The sequence below is a fragment of the Diadema antillarum genome, unplaced genomic scaffold (genome assembly GCF_040938485.1).
Source record: "Diadema antillarum isolate AM-2024a unplaced genomic scaffold, OU_Dant_1.0 seq00000961_RagTag, whole genome shotgun sequence".
Lineage (NCBI taxonomy): Eukaryota > Metazoa > Echinodermata > Echinoidea > Diadematoida > Diadematidae > Diadema > Diadema antillarum.
Window position 1 is genome coordinate 377,509 of NW_027271808.1, and position 27,143 is coordinate 404,651.

General features: G+C 40.6%; 1 protein-coding gene across 1 annotated transcript; it reads left to right on the forward strand.

The window, feature by feature from the left end:
* Positions 1-898: 898 nt before the first annotated feature.
* Positions 899-25,822, forward strand: LOC139741886 (crossover junction endonuclease MUS81-like). The gene is made up of 18 exons (XM_071652461.1): positions 899-1,068; positions 4,592-4,721; positions 5,750-5,907; positions 7,384-7,482; positions 7,928-8,008; positions 10,697-10,785; positions 10,968-11,102; positions 13,806-13,897; positions 15,039-15,203; positions 15,690-15,855; positions 18,121-18,279; positions 19,021-19,261; positions 19,590-19,706; positions 20,331-20,426; positions 21,091-21,216; positions 22,099-22,202; positions 23,877-23,960; positions 25,756-25,822. The coding sequence occupies exons 1-18, from the start codon at positions 931-933 to the stop codon at positions 25,820-25,822; spliced, it is 2,247 nt and encodes a 748-aa protein (XP_071508562.1). The 5' UTR covers positions 899-930.
* The last annotated feature ends 1,321 nt before the right edge of the window (positions 25,823-27,143 follow it).

A 27,143-nucleotide genomic window follows, 5' to 3' on the forward strand; every position in this document is an offset into this window, starting at 1 on the left:
ACTCTCCCGTTTTCGACGGGAGATCTCCCGCCGAAAGCCCATTTTTGCAAAATCTCCCGTTCTCCCGTTTGAGATTTGATTTCTCCCGCCCTGGCTCTGTGTCTCCCGGTGGAAAAGGATTTCTTACTTATTGCTATCGTATGTTGAAAAAATAAGCCTTAGATAGCACCAGAGAACATCTAGAACCCTAGGAACTTCGCGTTTCGCACACATCAACTTGGAGTCTCCCGTTTGCTAGGGGTTTTGGGCGGGAGAATCTCCAGATCAGGAGGTACTTGGGGTTGGAGTCTCTGAGAATGGCGTTTGCCAGCTCATCCACCTGACCACGAAAAAGTGATATGTGACAATACCATTGAAAAAAAATATATATATATATGTTGATACATTAAGTGCAAAATAATGAAATGGATGCTTTCCCAAGTTTGATGGACCATATTCTGGTCCTAGCTTGGTCTACACATCAAGTTCATCTAAGATCCTTTGTTTGAACATGACTGATAAATTCCATAAATTGTTACATTGAAAAAGGTGATGTAGATGGATTTTGTCGCTTGGAAAACGAGTGATGTGCCTATTCAACCATCTGAGGAAAAAAAGAAAGGTCATTTGTACCCTTTACCCATGTGATTGTGAATGAGCTACTCAGTACCTCCAGGGAGGTGACTCACCTCCCTGGTACCTCCGAACTATAACTGCGACCACAGTACCAGCTGCCCTGAACGCGACGGAGCGCGCCCGTGCCCCGGGGTTACCTCCAGTGGTTACCTCCGAAAGAACTCGCTAGCTAGCTAGTCAGTCGCTTGTATTGTACACTCGCTTATAAATGTGTGTGTACAACAAGCGAATGATCAGGAGCGGCCGTGGCGGTAAATCCGAAACAGTCACAGTCGGCGATCTTTCTACTGAAACATGACATGAAACAAATTCAAAATGAGTGGAACATCTGCCAAATTAAAACGCAAGAAGAAGGTGGATTCATGCCCAAACCCTCTCTTCATCAAGTGGCTTACGGAATGGCGTGATGAGGCCGCGGAAAGGGGGATGAAAACACAGTATGCGTATGGAAAGGTAAATTACAGTACACAGTCCCATATACTCGAAATTTTGTGTGGTGTTTTCTAGCATCAGTCGTATTTTCGTACTTCTTCTTCTTCTGATTAAGTCTGCCTTCTTCAATAGACTGAAGATTCTTGCAGTACTGTAGAGAATATAATTTTATAAGAGGAAACAGTAGATTTGTAAATTTGTTAGAAAGTAGCATCAAGTTTCAAAGATGGGTATTGTTAATGAAGACAGTCTTGACATGTTGTCGATCTATGTTTTGAGTATGATAATGATGACATGAATTTAGTGTACTAAATTACTATCCCATAAAATGCAGGGGATAACCGCCTACAGAAAACTAAGTTTCTAAGTAGCACTAGCAGTAAAGTAACTGAACTAGTGTGACAACTATTGACCAAATTTATACTTCTAACAGTTAAAGCAAAGGGCACGGTAACCGCAGCAGCGACCCCATACGGACAAATACGTACCGTAAAGGGTGTTACAGCGCCCCGCGACGGGGTTAAGGGCACGGCTGCAACAACAACACACACTGACACAGTTGGCCCTTCACATAATTTGATTTCTACATAAGTTGCATCCGCTCTAACCGCAGCAGCGACCCCATACAGACAAATACGTACCGTACAGTGCCCCACGACGGGGTTACATCCGCTCCAGACCAGGGGCTAGGAACATGTACATTTTGTTGTATTCCAGTGCACGAACCCTTCCTGATCTTGAGCTGAGTGTCTATAGCTGTTTGTTGCAGCTGCTTCAAGACTATTGTTGTGTAATGATACACAAAGTTATCACTACCCCCTCCCATTCTATTGATGACTGGATATACACCACCAGTTCACCTCCACCAGTCAATGACCCCTACCAATACTCTCCACCTCATCCAGTGAGTCATCGACCTTCATCATCCCTTGAGTACTTCTAGCCCCATCTAATTTACGACCAGGCTAAGCCAAACCTAAACATCCTGCCGTTCCCCCATTGATTACTTTAAATAGAATTGTTGTTCATTCCAAATCCAAGAATACTACCTCCTTAATAAAACTAGTCCCGCCTTTGTTCCTATAACAACCAAAGTTTTGCCCAATTAAAACCCCTCTTTAACATGAAGACTCCACCCCCATTCACCCATTCATAGTGTGTCACAACAGTGTAACCAGTAACCAACAGTGTAATACTCATGATTGAATGTATGAAGAGATTGACAAGTTGTATAAGATGCAGAGAACAAGACTTAGATTCTGACGCTCGAAGAGAGAGGATCGCCTCCAAAACGCCTCTCAAATAAAGTGCACATGGAAACTCAAATGAACTGTGTCGCCACTCATTTTTACTGTGATGTGTACCTCTCATAAATATTAACGATCCCAAGTAGCGAAACACCGCTACACAACACTATACCGCACCAGCGACCCCAACACGTACTGTGCCGAGGTTACTGGGTACCACTTCAAGTTCAAGTTCAGGTTTCTTTATTTCACCAAGGCAAGGAACATATTAAAAACATATACATCAATATTCAGATACAATTACAAACATATCAGTAAGACAGTGAAAAGGAAAAAAAAATGCAAAAAATGATTGACAATTATACATACATAGGTTAACAGTTATGCTACATGGTACGTAGCTGACCTAAAATTATTCTCATTCAATTTCAATTATCTATAATGTGTTCAAATGGAAGTAAAACGTAAGAACAGGACAAGACAAGGACAAAACAAAACACACAATGACAAATAACAAAATACAGGATGTCTCGAAACATTAAAGGGATAAAATATTATACTCTTGACCTCAATGAGTTTGGCTGTGATTATAGAGGAGAACTTTTTTGTAACCAGATGTAAACGTATTCAAAGAGTTAGCATTACAAATTGCACAGGGGAGAGAATTCCACAGGGTAGGACCACTGTAAATGATAGATCGTTGATAAAAAGAAGTACGAGATAGAGGTAGGTAAAAATCATTCGCGGATCGCGTGCTATAATTATGAATTTGTTTATTAAAAGTGAACAAATCTAAAAGAGTCTTTGGTAATAAATGATTTGTACACAAATACATAAAAATTTCAACTTGATATTTGTACATATCATTCAACTGTAATATCTTCAGGGATAAAAAAAGTGGTGGGGTATGGGCAAGAAAAGCAGCATGGGAAATGATTCGTATTGCACGTTTTTGAAGCACTAAAAGTCTTTGAATATATTACATTCGTGAGCATTGCCCCAAACAGTTATTCCATAATACAAATGAGGTAAAATTAAGACTAACCCTGGCGCGGGGCGCTGTAACCAGTGAACGAGTAACCAGTGTGGTTAATTCAAGACTTGATTGTGTTTGGGGGTGTGTTTGATGATGGGTGTGTGTACCTTCGTTTTAAATGTCTCATTTGCCTTATTGTTGAACAGGAGACAATTTACTGTACATGTACTTCTGCGTCTGTTTAGCCACTTGGTCTCGTGTGCTAATGAATTGAGAAATAGCAATGTTTATTTGTTGACAATGAAAGTTGTCCATTTTAAACGTGATGCCCATTTGTAAAATGTATTGGAAATTGGCAGCTTGTAATAAAAGGAGTTGAAATGCATGGATCCGTAAATCAAGAGCTTTTAAACTCCCATTAGCCTACATGTACCATGTGTTTTCACACAAAATATTCCAGGTTATATAGATTTGAATCATGATATGGGTTTGTCAACATGTTTGTAAACATGTTTGTCAACATTTGAGTGAGTGTCAACATGTTGATAGATTGTGGGTTGAAGTAAGAGAATGGATTAATGTCAACACGGGGTTAGAAATAACATTTACGACGGAAAATAAATTATTTGGTTTTGGGGGTATTAACTGTGGTGTTAGCTGTGGCATAGTGGATAAGACTCCGGACTCCCGATCGGAGGACTCAAGTTCGATTCCCACCCAGTGCTTACGTCCTTGGACAAGATGTTTTACCCACTATGTCCCTCTCGACCCAGATGTATGAATGGGTACCTGGCAACGCTAGGGTAATAATAATAGCAGGGCCCTCTGGTAGAGCAGTGTCAACACTGAAGAGGCTACCCTGGGTAAATAAGACCTTGTTATTATTATTATTATTAACAATGTGGCATTGAATTGTATTACCATGCTTGTGAGATATGAAATTTATGTTTGTAAAATAAGAAAAATAACACCTCGTTTTGATTTATGTAAATATAGTATAAGGGAATATTATGATAAAGAGAAATTTATTGCAAGAAATAATCATAAGTTGCAAGTGTTTCAGAAAAAATGGTGTCTCTTTAGACACCTCTTTTCTTGATGTATATTATATTGTATTGTATTTGAAAAAAGTATGATGTTATTTGAAATATGATGTATTACGTGTACAGATGAAAGAGAATAATAATCACCAGTTTATTCTAAGAAAACATAAAAGATAATGATTTTGTCTGGCTACTAATCACAGTATCTGTAATGTCCTGACCCTTACAGTTTGCATTCTACAATGTACTGTTTCCATCACATTGTCTTTACTCTCAAGGCCCTGAGTGCACTGAAAAAATATCCACTGCCGCTGCCTTCTGGCAAAGCTGCGAAGATACTGGACAGCTTTGGAGACAAAATATGTGCTATGCTGGATAAAAAATTACAAGAACATGCAGCAAACCAAGGTAATCATACAATGTGAAGCTTGAAGGGTATATGCTGTAGTGTAGTACTGAGTCCAAAGACTCAAAGCACACCCAAGGAATCATGTTCAAAGTTATCTATAAACTGTCTCTCTGAATTTTCTCATTAATGTACTTAACCACAAGGTTAATAATGAAACCTGAAAATGGAAACAAAAACTGTAACCGAGAGAGGGGGAGGGGGGAGTGCAATATGAGCATTATTCAGCTTTTAGATATTCAGATTTCAGAGCAAAAATAAGAGGTGTGAGGTCTTGGAAGTGCATGTTGAAAAAATGGGTTCACTTTTACTTGCTGCATTTATATATGTCATACGATATGTGTTTTGTTTTGTTTTGTTTTGTTTTTGTCAGATCAAGTACATGGTGAAAGTTCTATAGATTCACTAATTGAACATCAAGTGAGGGAAACTTGGGAAAGTACAGAGTCAAAGATCAAAGTTTGAATTAGAAGGAGGTCCATTTGATATTATTTTATTATATGGCATTGATATAGGGGGGAAAGCGGCATGAATTCAAGGAGTTTGAGGTTGATGTAAAATTATACAGTGGTAGTACTGAAGAACCTCTTCAGTACTGGAGCTAATTGCAGTTTCACTTCCTCTTTGCCAAGTGATTATGCTACTCAAAATACCGTACTTCTTCCTGTAGCGTGCTGTGATTGTGTCTTTGATGCATGGACTAGTAAAATGTGATATGAGAATGTTAGGAAATTTGTCTAAATATTACATTACAGATGAAACTATATCAAATCAGGGAGGCGAGGGAGAATCTCTCTCACACTTCTCTGATTAAATGTTGCTTTTTGTTTATTCTCTGATTGTGTTCAGCCTCAGCAAGTCATAATGTATGATTTATGTGCAGAATCTAAGTATGCTTTAAGATACTTGTTTGTTGTTTAACCTTTTGTTTTATTGTGCAGCTACTGCCTCCACAGAGATTACGACACGTTTGACCAGAAATTTTGCCCATGTTCACTTTTCTATCTTTACAATTTCTCTCTATCTGCAGGAGAGATCTCTGCTTTGCCACTGGAGGCGGCACAAGTCCACGACAGACATTCCACAGTCAGTAGTGCCTCTGGGAGGAGAGTCTCTGAGGAGTGCCCCATGTATGCCTGTGACAGACAATGCCCTTCTCAACAGACTGACAGTGGACATCATAGTCCGGTTAGTGAAGAGAATAAGGCAATTCAGAGAACAACTTTTGAGCACATGGGTACAAATGATGTTTGTTTTTTCTCGGTTGGTTAGGTATTTCACTCATTTACAAAGCCACATGATGCATAGGCTTTTGCAACGTAACAATTTATGGAATCCATCAGTCATGCTCAAACAAAAGGTAACTTGAGTAGACCTGGTGATGAGAATGGTCCATCAATCAACAGTTAGGAAAGCAGCTATTTTATCATTTTGCATTGACTGTATGAACAGTCTGTTTCAATTGATATATAAATACCACTTCTGCAGGTGGATGTGTTGGCAGTTAAGCACCATTTATGAAGATTACATGAATATTCATGGCGTCACAGATGCTTATCTCAGTGAATTTAAAAACCAGCATGCTTCATTTCTATAAATTACCCTTTTCTGTGCAAAGTGGAACCCCAAACTGGCTTATGCAACTCTTTTGGTTAGTAGCTGCCTAGCAGTAAGGAACAAGTTTGCGAAATGTGTTATTCATTTTTGTTGGTCTAATACAATTGATATACTATGTCTACCGTCATTGAGAAGCTCCCACTTCTGTGGAAAGATGTGAACTAGTAGTCTGTTAAATTGAGTGCAATATCTCCCCACTAGGTATTAATGTAAAGTTAAGGATACACATTGTTCATAAAGATGGCAAATTTGAGTAAGAATAAGTTTTTAAAAATTCAGCACAAGCCCCTGGTCAGCAGCACATGTTGAAAATCCTTCATTTTGCAGAACTCTACAGACATGTATATGATGAATTTGTTTTTACTTGGTTGTGATGTATCTGTTCTATCAAACATGGTCAAAACTCAGTGGTTATGACATTTCTGGATCAGCCTTTACATTAAAGGGGTTCAAATGTCATCAAACTTTGGCATGCATTGGGGTAAAGTGTGTCAGACATTTGTACTAGACTAATAGTAGAGTTGGCTTTTTTTTTTTTTGCACATACAATTCCTTTTTCAAAATTAGAATGCAGCTTTTTCACATTTTGTATTGTGTTATTAATTAATTGAATATTAGTTGCTTTGCTCATTTTTCATCATCACAGATTATATTGTAGATGTTAAGAATTATAGCACCTTGCAGAATGCATTGATTTATGTGTATGAATATACAATGTGTTATCATAGAGGATACACAGGTGAATTATTAGACCCGAGCTCACCAACCCTATTTCTGTATCTAGTTATCAAATATGTCCAAAATTAAGGAGGCATGAGGAATGTGTGTGTAAACTCAAATTCATGTATCTGTGTGTGCTAATTCAAATTATGTTTGGGTGTGTACTGTGTGTAATATTTACATTGATTTGCATTCTAAAATTTATTATTATAAATTGATCTGGTATGTATGATAATTCATTACAAATGAAAGATGCTTAATGAATTCATGCTTTTCCTATTAGTCATTTTCTTAGCCCTTGACATAAACTTTTACTTGGTTCGACAGACCACTCACAGGACCACTATCAAGCGGACCAGAGAATATGTCCCTCTCTACAGGTCTGGGCCATATGGTCTCATCTTGACCCTCTACAGAAACCACCTAGTAAGTTAACATGATTTCTATCATTGCCAAAGGTAATATAGGTCACTATACTCTTTGGATTGTATGTTCAGTGCCTAGTATTCAGAGGTGGCCTTGTTCTTCTTTCAGAGCATTTTGGTGAAATTGAAATTGTAAGTTCTATTGTTTCTTTCTAATCTGTAATGATGCATACTTTAAAACTATCACTCACACTCACACACACACACACACACACACACACACACACACACACACACACACACACACACACACACAAAAGAGAGAACATAATCTATTTGATAACTGATGTAATAGCATGTGTATGCAATGAGAAACATTGCAGCTGTAATAAGTTGTGATAAAGGTGCAATGAGGCAGGGTGGCATTGCCATGGCCATCTGACCTGTTTTTATTTGTTTGTTTGTTGACAAGTGTGTCTCCTTTCTTGTTTGTTTGTTGTTTGCAGAGACCAGGCAGCAAAGGCTTCCTCAAAAAGGCAGAACTCTTGGAGCAAGCCCAACCTTTATGTGAAAAATCTCTCACCCTGGTAAGAGAGCTGCAATATGCAACAGCCCTTCACCATTTTCAGACAAATTTGTTTTTCTTTTCCTTTCTTCTCTGTATTTGATTGACAAAAACAAGTGAATTTTACACAGGTATCAACACTTTCCTTCATTTGATTCTCACTTCCAAAACGATGTGCTCCCATTCTTCCATGCAGCACTTGCGCAACTGTAATTCATTGTTTCGATGTAAATTTTGATTGATCCAGGTAATATGATAATAAGCCAGTTCAAGGTTCCACTTTGAGCATGAGCAGAAAAAGTCATCTGTACCAACAGAGCATGTTGGTTTTTAAATTCACTAAGTTAAGCATCTGTGATGTAATGATTATTCAAGTGATCCTTATAAGTGGTGCTTGCCAGCCAAAGAGATTTTTCTCCTCCCCACCACTAGAGGGCGGACTCTAATGGTGTCAGTGATTTCATGGGGGCCGCCATTGTACTCACTTAGTAATGGCGGACTTTGCGTACTAAGTATTCTCATGGTCAGACATCCGGGTATTTTGCGTGTCACGGGGTCATGGATAGCGGTTGGAGTGAAAACAAACCATAGTCTTATAGTCGCGTAAGCCTGGAGTGGTAACGCTGTAGGTGTTTTCTGCCGGGGCGCCCCGCGAGCATAGTGCTGTACTACTGTAGCTGTGCGGGCGGCAGGATTAGGCCCTAGGCCTACCCTAGATTAGGCCCTACCCTAAGTACTACAGTACTAACGTTAGGCCTATAGACCTACCTGGAGTTTCGATGAGGTAAGCGTAGATATCGGGGTAGGGCCTACTGCACATCTGGCCATTTTGTCAGGTCGTTGATCCAGATTCCTACCGCAATTTCATACAGGCACAGGTCCAGTCCGGCTGCCTTACACCTCAACTTGGCAAAATACCGGGACCAATCGACAGGATCGATACAGATTTTTAGAATATTGCTGGCAAGACATGATACATATATCTCATGAATGGCACAAATGACAAAATGAATAATGAAAAACAGTCCCCATGTGCATGTCGTCTGCGTAGAGTTGCACATAAATTATACGCGTCGCACATGCACAGCAGTATGCGCATTATGCAGGCTAGCACACCTGCGCTTGCAAGCTGTTTGTTTTCACTCCAGTCAACCGGAAGTGACGTGTAGCCGACCACAAGAATACATTTCTACAGCGTGTATTACGCGAACTTCTGAACTTTTACGCGAGTACGCACTTGATTTTGGCTGCTCCTCGGTTGCTTGTTTGCTAACGTGTTAGCACGAGGGGTGAGTCTACCGCCTCGTCATCCAGTGCTCCCCTTGCGCTCACAAAACAATAGTACAGGGCGTATGAAGACTCCGCACTCTAGCAGTCACTGGGGAAAATCTCTTTGTTGCCAGCACATCCACCTGACAGCAAAAGCGGTATCTGACTATGGCTGCGTTTATCAACTTTCCCCTGTTTAAACGGCTTTTGATAGCCCTTTCGATAGCCCTTTCGAAAGCCTTTTCCATAGCCCTTTCGAGAGCCCTTTCCAATGCCCTGACTTCCTGTACTATTAATGTGCCGCTTGTTTTCTAAGAAGGGACGGCGAAAAGCAATTACCATCATAAAGACATATCTTCCTTTGAGAGTGACGAGTCATGGTGCAATGCCACATGAATCAATTGTCTTCTTATCTGTGAGGCAGCTCCAGTTTAGCACATACTTCAAATATTTCTGAGTGGTGGCATGAGACTTTGGCTGCATTTATCAACTTTCCCCTGTTTAAATGACTTTCGATAGCCCTTCCAAAGCCCTTTAGAAACGGCTTTCAAAATAGTTGCGTTTATCAACTCTCTTCGCGAACACAATTTTTTAACTGGCCTGTCACTGCACAGCTGCATTGCGCAATTCGACCCGAGGAGAAGAGGTCATATAAGGCGTGCATTGTTCGTAACTGAAGTACAATACTACAAAGCTGTTTCAAAACAGCTTTGCGTTTATCAACTTCCAAAAGGCTTTTACAAACAGGTTTCTGAAAACCTGTTTGGATAGCCACAGATTTGGAGCTTTCGAAAAGGCTTTCCTAAAGGGCCTTAAAAACAGCTTTGCGTTTATCAGCTCATAAAAATTCCTTGAGAGCTGTTTGGATAACCTGTTTCTGCCGAGAAAGGAGAGTTGATAAACGCACCCTTTCGTATAGGCTTTCCTAAAGAGCTTTCAAAACAGCTTTGCGTTTATCAACTCATAAAAATTCCTTGAAAGCTGTTTGGATAACCTGTTTCTGCCGAGAAAAGGAGTTGATAAACACACCCTATATCAATAGAAAGAGATTGTTAATACATTCAATGCAAAATAATGAAATGGGTTGCTTTCCAAAATGCCAATGGAAGGATCATTCTGGTCACCTGGTCTACGCGAGTTCATCCTTTGTTTGAACATGACCCTGATGAATTCCATAAATTGTTACTTTGTGCAAGCGTATGTCTTCTGCCGCTCGAAACTAGTGGAGTGCCTTATCAACTAAGAAAGAAGAAAGGTCATTTGAACCATGTGCCCATGAGCTAACCCTGAACTGGCTTATAATGGGTAATTAAATCTGTTTGACTGGACTTTCCACAAAAAGTCCAGTCGAACCCATTTAATTACGCGTTACTGTGATTCACTGTGTTACACAACAATGTTGAGCGCCAACAATATTTTGTTGTTGAATTTGTGATTTCAGCCAGACCCAGGGAGTCACTACACTGGTTGGTCATCCATGAGCACACTCACCAAGAAGGGATTTGTGTACAAGGAAGGGAACCCCGCAAGGTAATCTCTCACCAGTAACACCACTGCACTAGGCGTCGTTATCATTTCAAATACTCTTCTTGAAGATGGCTTAGCCAATGGCTTGAAATATACCAGATTGGATTACTGTATTTGTTTGTCTGTTTGTTTTTCATTGACAGTATTTGTTTCTCTTTTTACCTCATTATCTTGTATGAATGTAGGTATGTTATCACCGAAGCTGGATGCAGGTTGGCTCAGAGACTGGAAGAGGTTGGGCAGCAGGAGAGGGCCCCGCCCCCATCAGCAGATCCTAATGCAAGCATGTCACCTGAAGCATTTCAGCCAAAGCGAATGAAGTATGTTTGTTTTTTTTTTCTCTCTCTCTCTTTCTTTCTCTTCTTCTCTTTCTCTTCTGTACAGTTCATGCTCTGTCCATTAACTCTAGAAAGGCCGCGGGGGGTTGAATCAACCCCCCTCGACATTTTTCGCGACCATTCCGCCGCACGAAATGTTTTGACCGTGCCATTCGCTGACTTTTTACTTTCAAGTCTCACACATCTTTTGACACCATTTTTACGAAAATCGCGCATACCGTTACGACGCTGCACGATCTTTTATACATGCCCGTGAGACGAAGAATGGCTCAAAAATGTGATTTTGTGTATAAAGTCTGTGCAAATGGAGTTTTCTCACCTTATTCATAAAGATATGATTAATTTCACTTTCATAGGCTGAAATCCATTACTTTTAGCATAATTACGCTTTAAGAAGGTTCTGTCATAAATTTTGCGAAAATAAATGATAAAACAAAAAGTCGAAAAATAAAGAAATACATAAGAAATTCATAAAACAATAAAATACATACAAAATTAAGTTTGATACCAGATTTTTTTTTCAAGTTCATTGTTAGGAATGCTACAAAGAATGTTACCACCAAAAATTAGGATTCTAGGAGCTTTGCTTTCTGATTTAGAGCAAAATAATTGATTTTATGCATATATTAGCATAATTAATTGATACAATGAACATTTCCATTTCTTTTTTTATAGTGTGATAGATTACGCCACAAGTAATGCATGTGCCAATTGACTGGTTAAGACTGGTATTCCTGCTTCGCATAGTCATATGATTTATGTTATATTCAGCAACGCGTTTAATATAATACAGATATTGACTTATCAGAGGTGGAATATAGCATTTGAGATCCTCGCGGGAAGTTACATTTTTGTCGAGGATTAGCATATTTTTCCGAAGCACATAGCGCTGAGGAAAAATATAGTATTCCAAGACAAAAATATAACTTCCCAAGGGAAATGAAATGTTATATTCCTACCGAAGGAAAAAAGTCAATATCTGTTATATTATATGACCTACAGTACAAGAAATAAACTGCTGTATAAAGCAACACGACTTCTTTTTCAAACCCACAGTCGAATTCATGAACGCGCATGACAACAGCATGCTAGTAGTATTCAATCCAGCCATACATAGATCTAACTACGATGGCTTTCGCGTACTGTCCAGTAATTCGTTCTTCTGTGGCCGTGCAGGAGCACGACAGCTACCACGTCATCATTCCTAGAACAGTCGCTATTCAATCGTCTGTATAGGGCCTAGTTTTGTAGCGATGGAGCTAGATTTTGTAATGACAGTTTTAAAATTTGTAGATGACTAATGTTAGGGGGTCTACAACTTCCGCTTTTGGTCTGAAGCAAGCTTGTTGAGATAACATTTGTTTGTGGTGATGTATGAGAATGTGAACTTTCTGACAATGTAGGGCCTAATCTCTTCAGTCTGCGGTCACTGGTACAAGAGCTGTAGACTACGGACCTGGCCCTGGTCCAGGTCCTGCGCTAGTATCATAGAACTATTATTATCTAAGAAACTTACATGTACTCAATGTAGGCGCTGGTAATGTAATGGGAAATCCTTTGGCTTCCGGCCCTGTCACGACTGTCTAACATTAACTGGAGTAGTAGGCTCTATAAACTATAACTTCCAGCACAGTCTCCATTTCTTTCTCTCTCAAGCCAAGTGCAGCTGCTCATCAAAGCTGCCATACCAGTTGCAACAGTTTGACAAAAACAAATCTGTTGCAATTTCGCAATTCTCGCTTGTATGTAGCACATGTAGTGCTGTGCATGTGACGCTCATACCGCTTGTGCGCTGTACTGCTACGCTACTACTGTGGGAAATGGTCACGATTGCATTCGTGTGTGCAAAGCATCTCTGCATGTGTATGTTGCGTGCATCACTACAATTGTTTTTTTATTACGTCACCCCTCCAGACATAACGCCATTTGTTTAATGTAGTCGCTATTATATTCCATGGTTGTACATAATTTACGTCATGACCATGGTCACGTGACAATATTTTGAGCAATCACACATTGGTATCTATATAGGTCATATAATATTATCAATAACCAGTACTCTCCCTACCACCCCTCCCCTACTCAAACACACACCCACACACACAACTACAGCAATTTAGTAGTAGTTTAGTAGTAGTAGTAGTAGTAGTAGTAGTAGTAGTAGTAGTAGTAGTAGTAGTAGTAGTAGTAGTAGTAGAAGTAGTAGTAGCACCTGCAGCAGCAGCAGCAGCAGCAAAATGCAGTAGTAGTCTCTTGAAGGAAAACCAAAAAAATAAATAAAAAAGGGAATATCAGGTTAGCATGGATTTGTGAATATGTGGTAACGTAATTTCTCTTTCATAGGGACTTACCTGTGTAGTTTCACAACAGATTTGCTTATTCTTATGTGAGCTGAGAAGAGAATACAGGGAAATTGATGAATATTTTACAAATCCTAAAGTGAAACTGTGGATGCCCAAACATCTTGTATACCAAGCTCTTAATAAAATCGGCACAAAAGGTATTTGCACCTTACTTGACCTTGATTGGACAAATTATTCAATAATTAGACTTCTTTGTACACTTTTAGTAGTCTTAAATTTTGCATTGTCATTTTGATGATTTATATACAGTTTTAGTTGTTGTTTTTGTCATGTAATAACTTGGGTTGTCATTTTCTTTCTTTTCTGTTTGGCTTGTGTCTAGATCATCAGAACCTGAGGTGCCACAATACTGGTACATTGATACAGAAGGAAGGAGAGTGGATGCCAAGGACAAAGCTGCCGTCAGCATTGATGGTATGGCTCCCTATCTTGACTTAGAAGACTCACAGATCGTCATTTGCCCATTACAGTTTATTCAAATTTTCTGAAGTTCAATGAAGCCTTTTTTATTGTTGTTGTTAATGGTTGTTATTCATGTATTATTTTTTGCAACCATTGTGCAACCAATTTCATAATTTGGATGCATAGTGTTAAAGTGGATAGGACCACTAGATTTTCAAACAGAGTTTCTGAGTTCAAATCCTGCAAAGTGCTTACTGTAAATGCCGAAATTTTTACAGTACATTAATTTTTGTGTATTTCGTGATACTTCTGGTCAGCAAGAATTCTAAAACCCCCGAAAATATCTTCGCAATTTTCTCTGCACATTTTGAGTGGGTTGACAATTGCTTAGCGCGAATTCAGGAACACGCGAATATGTTTTTGAGCCACTCAGCACGAAAAATTAATTATGCTAAAATATTGGCATTTACAGTACATTCTTTGACAAGACATTTTTACCAGTCATATCCTTCTCGACCCAGTTGTAAAAATGGGGATAGCAATGCTGAGGTAATGATAATGGCATAGCCCGCTGGGAGAGCATTGCAGACACTGAAAAGTCTACCTCCTGTAAATAAGACCATGCTATTATCAGGATGATAATGATGATGGTGATAATTGATGTTGTTATGAAGATGATGACGACCATCATGATCATTGATGCTATTACAGTGGACTCCCATTATAACAAAGTCCTCGGGACTGGCAGTTTTCTTTCGTTATGTCGAAATTTGTTATAACCGAACAAAGTACTAGTAACAATAAAAAAAACCAAAGAGCAGGTAATGTTGCAGGCTGAATTTTTACTTCGTTGTAACCGGAATTTCGTTATAACCGTGTTCACTAAAACGGGAGTGCACTATATTAATATTATCGTCATTGTTATTGTTAACAATAGTCCAAAGAAGTTTGTTGTACCAGCCATCACTTAAATTAAAGATTGTGTGAACAGGTAGATCTTAGCCAATTTTATAATCAAGTTGTGCTCTTGCTTCCCAAGACAGTGGCTGTTGTTTACAAGATACACATATGATTGCAACAAAAGTGTCTCTGGTGGTCTTGCCAAGATGGAAAATATTCACAATCCAAAGTGGTTTTCTCCTCTGTATTCCAGACGATGGAGAAGTTGGGTTTCTGATCAGATGTCCCAAGGCCGATCTACGTTACTCCTCCCTGCGATACAAACCTGCCCCCGATTGGCCAGACACACAGGGACTCTCGTTTGCTTATCTCCATAACGACGACGCCATGGAGATATGTCCAGCCGCTGCAGGGCCAAGTATGCCATCTGCTTTGTGTGCATCCATTCCATGAATGTCTTACATTGTGGCCATATGTGACGTAGAGGCAGATTTGTATGTTACAAATGAATTCCCTCACATTCACATCTTCTCAACTACAGAAAACAGCATGCAAATACAGTGTACACTAGCTCATCAGGAAGTGGATGTTCTCTTAGACATAATGGTCAAGAAATTCTTTGAAAATTAGATTTTCTGTCAAAGTGATGTTACACAATCCTTCACAGCAGAAATGCTCTTGGATACACTGTGGCATGCATCATCAGTGAGTAACTAAAGTGACTGTTTCATACTCATCAGTTCTCTTTAATGCTCATGGAACCCCCACCGTAACATAGCATTGACAGTGTATACATATGTGACATTTGTTCACTGTAAAGTCAAGATTGATAAACACTCGCGCTTTCCAGGATTGGGGATCTGTTCTGAAGCTGTGTGTTCCCTTCATCTTGCATTGCATATAGGAGGAAATTCTACCCTGAGACAAACTCACTCCAGTGTGAACAGTCACAGAATGGAGCCACACCTAGCAACCACTACCACCTCTCATCTCTCCTCATCGTCGTTTGCCACCACATCGTCTTTAGAGCCTGGGACCCGTCGCGTCCAGCCACCATCGCATTTACAGCAGTGAGTCCAATGAGCTCTTTGTAAAATTGTATTACTGCTGGACAGTGTAGTCACCGTAGGTCCACACTGTCACTTACCAAAGTAAAATTAGTATCTAAGAACATTCTCAAGTATCATGGTTGAAGTCCCCCTACCAGAGTAAGTAGGTTTATTAGCCACATGAATTGTTGGGATTCATCCCTTATGGTTTCCATACCTGAAGTAACCAAAATAGGTGACTGACTCTGTTTAGTCTGTTAATTTGCTTTTGGAGATGACTAAATGCGAAGACTATCTAGCATCTTCTGGCTCAAGAATGGAAATTTTGTGCAGGAGGATTTTGTTTGTTTGTTTCAATGTATAGAAATATTGGATGGTATGAAGCAAGATTTTCTACCTCTTGTTAGCTCACCTGAGCCAAAGGCTCAAGTGAGCTATTGCGATCGCCCTTCGTCCGGCGTCCGTCGTGCGTCGTGCGTCGTGCGTCGTGCGTCGTGCGTCGTGCGTCGTCCGTCGTCCGTCGTGCGTCGTCCGTCGTGCGTCGTGCGTAAACTTTTTACATTTTCATCTTCTTCTTGAAAACCCCAAGACCGATTTTCATCAAACTTGGCAGGTAGCATCCCTAGGGGGTTAGGAACTCAATTTGTTAAAATGGGCACCATGCCCCACCCAGGGGGCCCCCAGGGGGGCCCAAACCCCCCAAAATTAAGGAATCTGTAAAAATCTTCTTCTCTAGAACCAGAAGTGATAGAGCTAAGTTAATACTATGAGTTAGTACATTGATGACTGTAGTTTCAAGTTTGTTCATGGCAGAATCAGGGGTGCCCCCCTTGGGACCCAGGGGAGGGGGGTGGGGAGGGGTTCTAATGGGGCCTAAATTGTACATTTTCATCTTCTTCTTAAGAATCCCATGACCCATTTTCACCAAACTTGGCAGCTAGCATCCCTAGGGGGTTAGGAACCCAATTTGTTAAAATGGGCACCATGCCCCACCCAGGGGGCCCCAGGGGGCCCAAACCCCCCAAAATTAAGGAATCTGTAAAAATCTTCTTCTCTAGAACCATAAGTGATAGAGCTAAGTTAATACTATGAGTTTGTACATTAATGACTGTAGTTTCAAGTTTGTTCATGGCAGAATCAGGGGTGCCCCCCTTGGGACCCAGGGGAGGGGGGGTGAGGAGGGATCCTAATGGGGCCTAAATTGTACATTTTTATCTTCTTGAGAACCCCATGACCCATTTTCACCAAACTTGGCAGGTAGCATCCCTAAGGGGTTAGGATCTCAATTTGTTAAAATGGGCACCATGCCCCACCCAGGGGGCCCCCGGGGGGCCCACACCCCCAAAATGAAGGAATCTTTTAAAATCTTCTCTAGTATCAGAAGTTATAGAGCTAAGATAATACTATGAGTGAGTACATTAATGACTGTAGTTTCAAGTTTGTTCATAGGAGATCCAGGGGTGCCCCTCGGGGAGGGGGGGGGGGGTGGTTGGGAAGGTCCAAATGGGGGCCTAAATTGTACATTTTCATCTTCTTCCTGAAAACCTCATGATGGATTTTCGTCAAACTTGGCAAGTAGCATCCCTAGGGGATCAGGATCACAATTTATCAAAATGAGCACCATGCCCCACCCAGAGGGCCCCAGGGGGCCCCAATCCCCCCAAATTAAGGAATCTTTAAAAAAATGGGACCGTATTGTACATTTTCATCTTCTACTTGAGAGTGCCTGGTCAAATTTTGGTAGAGCTGTGAATAATTTAGATTAGTGACTGCGTGAAAGGTGAACTTGCGATACTCAGGTGAGCGCTAGACCCGCGGGTCTCTTGTTCAGTTTGCTGTGCTGATGAAATATCCGATGTTCATCAAAAATTATGAAAGATTCTGACCATGCGACAGAATGGAGCACTTGGTGATTATTCTCAAAGCATACAAGTTTCCGAAGATCCAGTGTGTGTCAGACATTTTGAACATTGAGGCATTGCCTGTATGACCCCTATTACTATAGTAGCACATTTACCTTCAGACCTGGATGAGATCCTGTGTCAGGTTTGTAGACATATTCACCATGTGCTTTGCTCTTCCCTAGTGGCTTTTCCATGAAATATTGGCAGTTTTTGCATACATATAGATAATTTCCCATTTCTGCAAATTCATTTAAGAATGTTATCTCAATAGATACATATCTTCTTGATTACTCAGAAAGATAGAGATAATTGTTGCACAGTAGTCGCATACCCAGTATTTCATACTTTCTTAATTCAGAGACTCTCATTCTACATCTGAAAGAAAAAGTACCGGACTGTCTACGACAGCCTACAAAAATGGTAGACAGGATGGAATCGAACAGAAACGAGAAAGACCTAAACCTCTGTTCAGCCTCTTGCCAGGCCAGTTCGACATCATTCTCTGTGTGGACAACTGTGAGACAACGGGCATCGGAGGGAGGTATGCACAAGGCAGGCTAGTTTACTGCTGTAGGGGAAGATACCCGTCATTACTTCAGTTATCATTAAGAATTGAACAATACAATTTTAGTTGCATTTCAGTTTCACTTATTTTGCATAAAAGTTGTACACTACCGTAAATACAAAAATATGTGTTCTATTTTCATACATTGTGAATTTTCAAGTTAACACTAGTGTATGTATTTTAAGTATTGTAGTAAGTTCTCCAGTCATTCAGTTACTGTGGGTGGGCTATGTTCTTTTGACCCCCCCCCCCCCTCCCCATTTTGGCCAATAATGATTCTTGCATGTAATTGAAGAAAAAAGAATTCTCCTCGAAATTAAAGTGCCAGGACTGTGCATAAATTCATAGATATTCAATTGAAGGCCTCTGCATGCCACATCTTTGGCTGAAATGTCAACTTTTGTTCTTAACTATGTAACCTGATACGGTAGGTAGGCCTACATGTACACTGCAAATCTCACAATGACTTCATTGCTTAATCATGTGATTTTCCCACTGCTAATTGCATGATTTTTCAAATTTATTTTTCCTCCAGTGCATATCCACTCAGTTCATCTCACTTTCACGCTACTAACCATCTTTCCATCAAGAGGCATTCACATCAAAGATTTTAACCGCATCAAAGCCTTGACCCACTAGCTCCATCTTCTGTCTAATCCTAATCCTCTTACCCCGTGATCCTAATCCTTTCTGATCCATTCTTCTGGTCCGCCCTAGGAATGACAAAGGCAGGAAGAACGTCCTCCTCAAGGAGTTGCAGAAGAACGGAGTCAATCTGGACGTGCGCAAGCTGCAGGTGGGCGACTTTCTCTGGGTGGCCAGGGAGAAGGGCGTGGCCATGCCAGGTGTCCTTCAGATGCCTCACAGAAAGGAGATTGTCCTCGACCACGTGGTGGAGCGGAAGAGGATGGACGACCTGTGCAGCAGCATTCAAGATGGCCGCTTCAAAGAACAGAAGGTAATCTTGAAGAGAGAGAGAGAGAGTGTGTGTATGCTGATTATTATTTCACCTGTTCCTGTTTCAAAGAAGTCATGGTTACATGGCAGGATAAGCATTCAAAATTGATTCTGAAACCCCCAACAGGCAGGAGAAGATTTTTGCCAGTAATTGCACCCAGCACCACCCTATGGAAAGTGTTGTTGAATTTGCTGGTTGCTGTTGTTTTTCAACTTATTCTCCAAAGGAACACACACAAAAAAAAAAGAGAAAGAGGAAATGATAGTGCCATGGAATTTTTGTGAAGTTGGAGAATTACATCATCAAATTTCTCACTGACCTCTCCCAGTTTCGCCTGAAGCAGTGTGGTCTTCGTCATCCCGTCTACCTGGTGGAGGAGTTTGGCTCAGCTGACCACCTGTCTCTTCCAGCATCTACCCTCTTCCAGTCTGTGGTCAACACGCAGGTAGGGAAGGGGGAAGGGGCAACATTGACTAGATATTGACCAGTGGTAGACCGAAGTGAGGGCATCTGTGGTATTCTGAACTGTCTTGGAAGAGATAGCAACAAATAGGAACATTGACTAGATATTGATCAGTGTGAGTGGGAGACTGTGAGGGAGGGCAATTGAGGTGATCTGAGTTCAGGATGCTGGGAACTGTCTTGGAATAGATAACTAATATACCAAGAGTGATCCAGGGGACTCATGGAGGAGAGAGAGCAGCTTAGACTCCTATAAATGCTTATATGATTTTAAAATTTCGAACAGCATGGAAAATCAAACACCAGTGTCGCAAACAGAAAAAAAAAGTTTGCTCCTTTGAAAAGTCAGAGGCACCTCATGAGTCTCAATCATTATGCATAATTAAAAATTATATATATGCTCGATAGGTTTTCTTTGTCAAACCATGCTTATGTCCAGATTCAGTCAAAAAAGAAAAAGAGAAACAACTTCTGAACAATGTGCACTATTTCTTTCATTTACAAACAGCAGTGATTGCTATACACTACATCCAACCTTGACTACTGGTATTTCATCTTTTTTATGTTTGTTGTACACTTTGTCTGTTTGCTGTTATTTGATTTGCAGATCATAGATGGCTTCTTTGTGAAGTACACGCATGACAGTAAGGAGTCGGCAGCTTATCTGACCATCATGTCGAGATACCTGCAAAGTCTGTACTCAGTAAGTCTTCTAAGCTCCACAGGCACCCAAGATGGCATATATTGACAATATATGTTTATAACTTTTGGATATTACTCATGCTAGCAATTCTCCACCCCATTACAGGTCATTATGAAAATTCTGGTGAACTCCCTAGCAAGATGCAGATTGTGCTGTGCATACGCAGACACAAAAGCAGAAAAGTTTGAGTAGCAGTACATTTTTGGAGAGAAACATGCTAGTATTTTGAGATTCATCTACACGTATTACATTCAGAATAAGTGTAACTGCATAGAAGTAAATGGAAAGTTGCGAGTTGCAGTAATCTTTTTAGAGAATAACATACTGGTATTTTAAGATTTATCTATTACAAAGTTCTTTCAGAATTTGTGTAACTGCACAGAAGTAAATGAAACAAAACTTTCCAGCACTCTGTCAAGAAGATCAAAGATATACTCACATCATCAATTTTATATTTTTTGTAAGTTTAACTAGATGTAAATGGAAGACAGCAGGTTCACTCTCAGTGCCATCGCAATGCGCTACAAGTATGATAGCATTGGTGTCAATTCGCGAAAATAACATCTCGCGAAAATGTCTGTGAGCTTGTCATTCACGAAAAATACCTGTACGCGAAAATACAGTATGCGCAGTGTTATCATAATTGTTCTTGTAACTCCTTTAGGGCAAGACTTTGAAGGCTTACCGCAAGGATGACATCGACTGGTTTAAGGACAGCCATGACCTGTCTCTTCCGGAACAGCACTTCATCACTTTTGAGGAGTTCAGCGATTCTTCCATAAAGAACAGGGTAGGGCAAGTCATGTCATCATCTTCACTGATTATGATTGCAGATCACATAATATGGCTTTTTTTTTCTTCTTCTTCTTTTTCTTTTCTGATCTACAGTCTATTATTGAATTCTTAAATTTCTGCCCAAAATGTGCAATGGTCCTCCATGTTGCAGTTAAGTTTTTACTTCATACTTGCAGTCCTGTCTCACTTCAAGCTCCATAGCAGGGTTCCCAGCCCATCAGGGAAAGCAGGGAAAAGTCAGGGAATTTGATAAAAATGGCTCAAATCAGGGAAAAGTCAGGGCATTTTGATTGGCCCAAAAATTGAAAGTAGTCAGTCAGACTTCTGTATATTTGGAGGAAAGGATCGATGCCTGTGAGAGGAGAAGGGAGGCCATTTCTTGCCTGTGTAAAAGTACTAATTAGTTTTATATTACAGTGTTTTATACTGCAAATAGTTCACTGCAACAATGTAGAAAATATGAAACTGGAAATGAGTTGAAATAATTGTCATTGAATTTTGAGACTTCATCTGGGAAAAATCAGGGAAAAATCAGGGAATTTTGTTTTTTTGAAATGCTGGGAACCCTGCATATGTTGTGATTCTTTTAGTCAGAGACATATTGAATATATCGAATATCTGATTTCTAAAGTTGGTGTCTGTTGTCAGTCCTAAGGAAATTAAATGGAGAGTAAAATAATTAATGAAGTGTACGACATACATTGCCTGCTGTGTTTACCAGTTAATGGGGTGAGGTCAACATGTCATGCCAAGGTCATAGGAACCAATGTGAAACACAATTATTATCAACCAGGGGACCCACAACAATGGCCCATATGTTGTCAAGACTTACTTACCCCGGTTATGTAATCCTTGTCAATCATATTGACCATCCCAGGAAATGACGGTGACAGAGACGTTTGCCAAGCAACTCCTTCAGCTGAGTGGTCTGACGGCGGAGAAGGCATTGGCGCTGACCGAGATGTACCAGACACCTGCTGAGTAAGTCAACTCGCACGTAAGACTGACCAGAAGTGTTGCTGAGAAAGACAGTTTAATCCGCATTGGTCATATTACACCAACATCCATGACTGCTGGATTAACTCGGTCGACATTTAAAGCTTGCATTAGCTGTTACATCTACTTTGTGGTCCATATATTTTGTGAGCATGATATTTTGCAAATTAGGACTCCGAAGACAGTTTCGCAAGTGGCTGAGTTCTTGATCGTGAACCACATTGATGAAATGAGAAAGAAGTATTTTTCCTTTTTTAGGGAAAAAGTTGAAGATTTCCCACCTTAGGGTGATATACAACACACTTTTAGGAAGCAATTTTGGGGGCAAGTTGTTCATTTTGCCAATATTGATCAACTCCTTAAATCTGTGAAAGTAAAAGCACAGCAAAATATACTGTGTGTAAAGTATTCTGCGCAATTCAAGGTATAGCTTATTTGCTTGGTTTCAGCTTTCTGATGTTACACCTTTTTGTTATTTTTGAAAAATCATTTGGTTTGTTGATGTTTTTTCCATCCAGCTTGACTTTTTCATTTGAGGCCTGAGTGCCCAAAATTTTCAGTCATAGTAGCATTAGGTTTGAAAACTGTACAATATATATTGTAGATTTTGTTGATAGTCTTTTGGGACATTCCTCCTACAGCACTGTGCTTTAGCAAAATACATCTGTACTAGTACATATAACAGTGCCAGAGCCCTGCCTTCTCCAGATCTACCTAACTCTCCCCAATCTTCTCAGTCACGGTCAGTGAGAGACAAGGAAGAAGAGATTATCACCATGCTTATCGGTGTATTAACCACACCCGTGTAACGACTACACCCCCAATATCTCGCTGGTGTATTGAGAAAAAAAAAGTGTGGATACTCAAGACACTTGCAATAATACGTGAAGGGCTTGCTTTCATTACAATCAAGAGTAAGTTCAGAATTAGGCGAATGTTAAGGCCACCGCACACTACACGATCAGACTGGTCTTCAAGTCTTAAGCCAAGCTGTGTCTTAAGACTAGTCGTACGACCGGACACCGCACACTATACGACCCGACTGTAAAGCGCGCGCAGTGCGCACATGCGTGCGCTTGCATTTTAGTGCATTGTGAATGGCTGAAAGCCCACGACCAGTCGGTAGAAATTCAACATGTCAAATCTCTACGACTGGCGCTAAGACCCAGTCGTACGACTAGAAAATGGCAAGACTGTGACGTCACACTTCTAGTCTTAAGGTCTTAAGACCGGTGAATCGGGGCAAAATCGTGTAGTGTGCGGCGGGCTTTAGTTATTACAGCCGTGAGTGTGTGTTCCATGTTATGCTCAGGAGCTTGGCAAGAGCTGGAAAGTGACATGCCATTCTTAGCCTTTAAAATCTAAGATGCTATTTTGCTGTCCTAACTACATGGTCAGGATAGTCAAATTTAAGCAGTTTAGGGAGAGTCCTGAGTATACTCGTTCAAGTGTCTGTGGGAAATGCGTGTTGTAGCAAAATCAGCCCATCCTCAGTGAGTTAAAGGGAACCATTTTATTGTATTTTTTGGGAAACCTCGTGATGCTTTACAAATAGGAATGATCATTTCCTTTAAGCTCCAATATACTATTTCTAGTTTGATTCCATGTACTCACACCATCTGCTCAATCTCTCCCCTCCCCCCCCCCCCCCCACCCCAGCCTCCTGGAGGCCTACAGGACATGCCACCTGCCCTCTGACCAGGAGAAGATGCTGGCTAAAGTCAAGTATGGGGCATCACAGAGGTGAGTTCCCTGGCTCAAGCCACCATGGTTGAATCTTTAACCTTTTATGTCACTATGTACAAACTGTGTAATATGCCCTGTTCACTCTTGATGAATATATGTGACCGCTACAACAGAAGGGTCCTAAAGTCGCTGATGGGTGAGCCGAGAAAATTGAGTTTGAAGTCACATCATCAAAATTGGTCAAAACAATCGAATTTCTGTTTTTGGCATAGTTCTGTACTCTAATATTTTTTCTATCATCTGCCGAAATTTCGCAGCTAAATTATCAAAGAAAAGGCAAGAAATCTTGTGGGCCATGATTTTCCAACTTTCAACGTAATAGAAATGTGTCCGAAGATTTGGATTTAGCGTCGCAGCTATATAGTCTCCGCCCCTAGCAAGGAGGGAGTGATCTTATTGATCAGTGCGTAGCATCCTGATTACTGATTGGTTGTGGGTAGACCACTGGTGCTAAGCTTGAATGAACATCGCGGAGGTTGCTAGGAGCATACCTTCTATTGTCAAGCGGTTAAAACTGTCTCTCCTCCCCTTGATTATGATAACTCTGAAGGCATTTTTCTCGAAACTCTGATTTCCTCAACCACTTGACATGCGCTAATAAAATCATCGATATCTCCGCAACCGAGTGCTTTTAGGAGTTGTGCTGTATATGAAATTAAAGTATAAGAGTAAGGGAATAATGTCATGCAATTTTCAGAAAATTGTCCTCCCCGACTTCAGGATCCTTTTGTCGTAGGGGGTCACATATCTCTTTCGGAGTGAAATTACACCTTTCGTAATGCTACCACAGCTCAAGTTTCATGCTGTTTCAAATGACATTCTGAAATCCCTATAGAATTTACACAAAACCCACCTAGTTCACATGGGCAGTGAATGTTGAGACTAGCATAGAGTAAGCAAGAACCAATGATTTCCTTTAAGAAAACAGTTCATGGCATTAGTGCGCATGACAAGAATAAATCTGAAGCTACGTTTACACCAAATCCGGCACTGGTCACGGAACAGGGTTATTGCTATGGTGCGCCAAAAGGAACCATGTCTGATTCTGTTACAGTATTACTTCCCCGCTAATAATTTTGTTTGAAAATTAATCTGCTATTGTTGATTTTGTTGCTCTTGATTTTGATATACAGTTCGACCTCGATTATCCGGCCATGTCGGGACCGGCGCTCATCCGGATGAGCGAATTGGCCGGATATGGGAGACACAATGTCAATGTACTAGTGTATAGCTGCCGTCCAAGCTGCCGTCCCAGTGCACTGGCAGCTAGGCAGGTAGCTTACCCCGCAATGGTGGTGTAATCTATGCTAGCCTGCGCAAAATTGTAGTCCCTTCTTCACAAAAATAAAGTATATCTTTATCTGAAAATCATACATGTTTACCTCATTAGATATTGAGAAACCTACCATGCACATCTTATGAAAGTAGTGAAATAGATCCATAAAAGTCACTGTTTTTTCTCAATTTTTGGATGAAAAAAAAAAGTCCTTCAATGCGTGAACGCGTCCAGATAATAGAGATTTCCAGATAAAAGGAGGCCGGATAATCAAGGTCGAACTGTAATAACATTTTGGGTGATTTTGTACCAAATTACTGATTCTTTTTTTAACAGAACCAGAAAAGGTTCCTTTTGGCATACCATAGCAAAAACTGGCCTGTTGCCGGTACCGTGCTTGTTGTATACACACCATTACAGGTGCTTTATCGCTGGGTTTTACATGTTTTCATTCATGTTTGATGACATGGATACTAAACCCAATTCTTTCTCACATGACTTTCTCCCATACCTCAGGAATATTGGTCCCATGTTGAGCAGAGTGATCTACCAGCACTACTGCACACCCACTGCTCTGACCTAGCGCCATGCACATCATCCATATACGCATCATTGGGCACATCTGTGGTAACCGCACTGGACTCCCTGTGCTAAAGAATTGAGCGGGATGCTGATTGGCAGCAGCTGTTCCATTGTGATATGACCGTAAGAGATTGCACCTACAACATAACAAGTTGTGGAGATGGTTCTCCTTACGTTTATGTCTTGAATCCTCGAACCAAGAAGGAAACCACGGGTAAATGTTGCGGACAAATTCTCTTCTTGTGATTTGCCGAAATGGAAGTCATCATTACATTCGTCCATCGTCTACTACCGAAGAGCTCAAGATGAAGACGAAGAGAATTTCAAACACTTTTCTAGACCATCAGCCATGATGCCAAACAGATAGTGTTGGCCATCAGTAATGTCATTATCTTGCCTTATGAACGTGTATGTCACTTGTTGTGCTTGCATATCTATCAGTAAACGGGGCTTACCTAGGCGATGTGGAAGTCATACTAGTTGTACATTGCTTCTACCTCAGCCCAGATTCAGTGGTGTCATTCTACTTCTAAGCAGAAGTGTGTCACTACCTTTATATGGGGGGGGGGGGGGGGGGGGAGGGGACTGAAAAGCACTGGGGGTTGTGCCTACGTTGGGCTTGAGATGGAATTGCAAGTGCGACTAAGCCAGTTCGGAGTTCCACTTTGCGCATGAGCAGAAAAAAGGTCATTTGAACCAACGCGAGCTTGTTGGTTTTTTAAATCGACTGGGCTAAGCGTCTTTGATGAAATGATTATTCATGTAATCTTATAAATGCTAATGACCAGCACCTCCACCTGATAGCAGAAGTGGTATTTGGCAGTACTAATAGAAAGAGATCATTAATACATTCATTGCAAAGTAGCGAAATGGATGCTTTCCCAAGTGTTAATTGACGGATCATTCTTGGTCATCTGGTCTGCGCGAGTTCATTCTTTGTTTGAACAGGACTGATGAATCCCATAAATTGTTGCATAAAGCTTATGTCTGTCTGAAAATGAGTGAAGTGCCCCTAACCGACTCCTAACCGACTGAGAAAAAAGAAAGGTCATTCGTACCACTGTGCCCAAACTGGCTTATTTGTTCGTGTACCTGTATGTGTCAGGAGTGGGACAGAAACAGGAAGCAGAATTAAGGTCACGAATCCAAGTGTCTTTAAATGGATGGTATAGTTCTGGTTGAGACCTAACTTCAGGTTTCAAGCATTTTTTTTTTTTTTTTGGTGAGATAATGAGAAACCTCTTATGAAATGTGATGATGAAAATTGGTTTTGAAATGACAGATATCCAAAACAGAGCCATTCTAATAAAAGTTGGAACCCA

Bases quoted from the DNA above. Each gene is read 5' to 3' on its own strand.
- LOC139741886 (XM_071652461.1), top strand. From the start codon at position 931: ATGAGTGGAACATCTGCCAAATTAAAACGCAAGAAGAAGGTGGATTCA. The intron at 8,009-10,696 runs GTAAGAGAGCTG...TTGTGATTTCAG, and splicing joins GTGAAAAATCTCTCACCCTG to CCAGACCCAGGGAGTCACTA. The intron at 15,204-15,689 runs GTATGCCATCTG...CATTGCATATAG, and splicing joins TCCAGCCGCTGCAGGGCCAA to GAGGAAATTCTACCCTGAGA.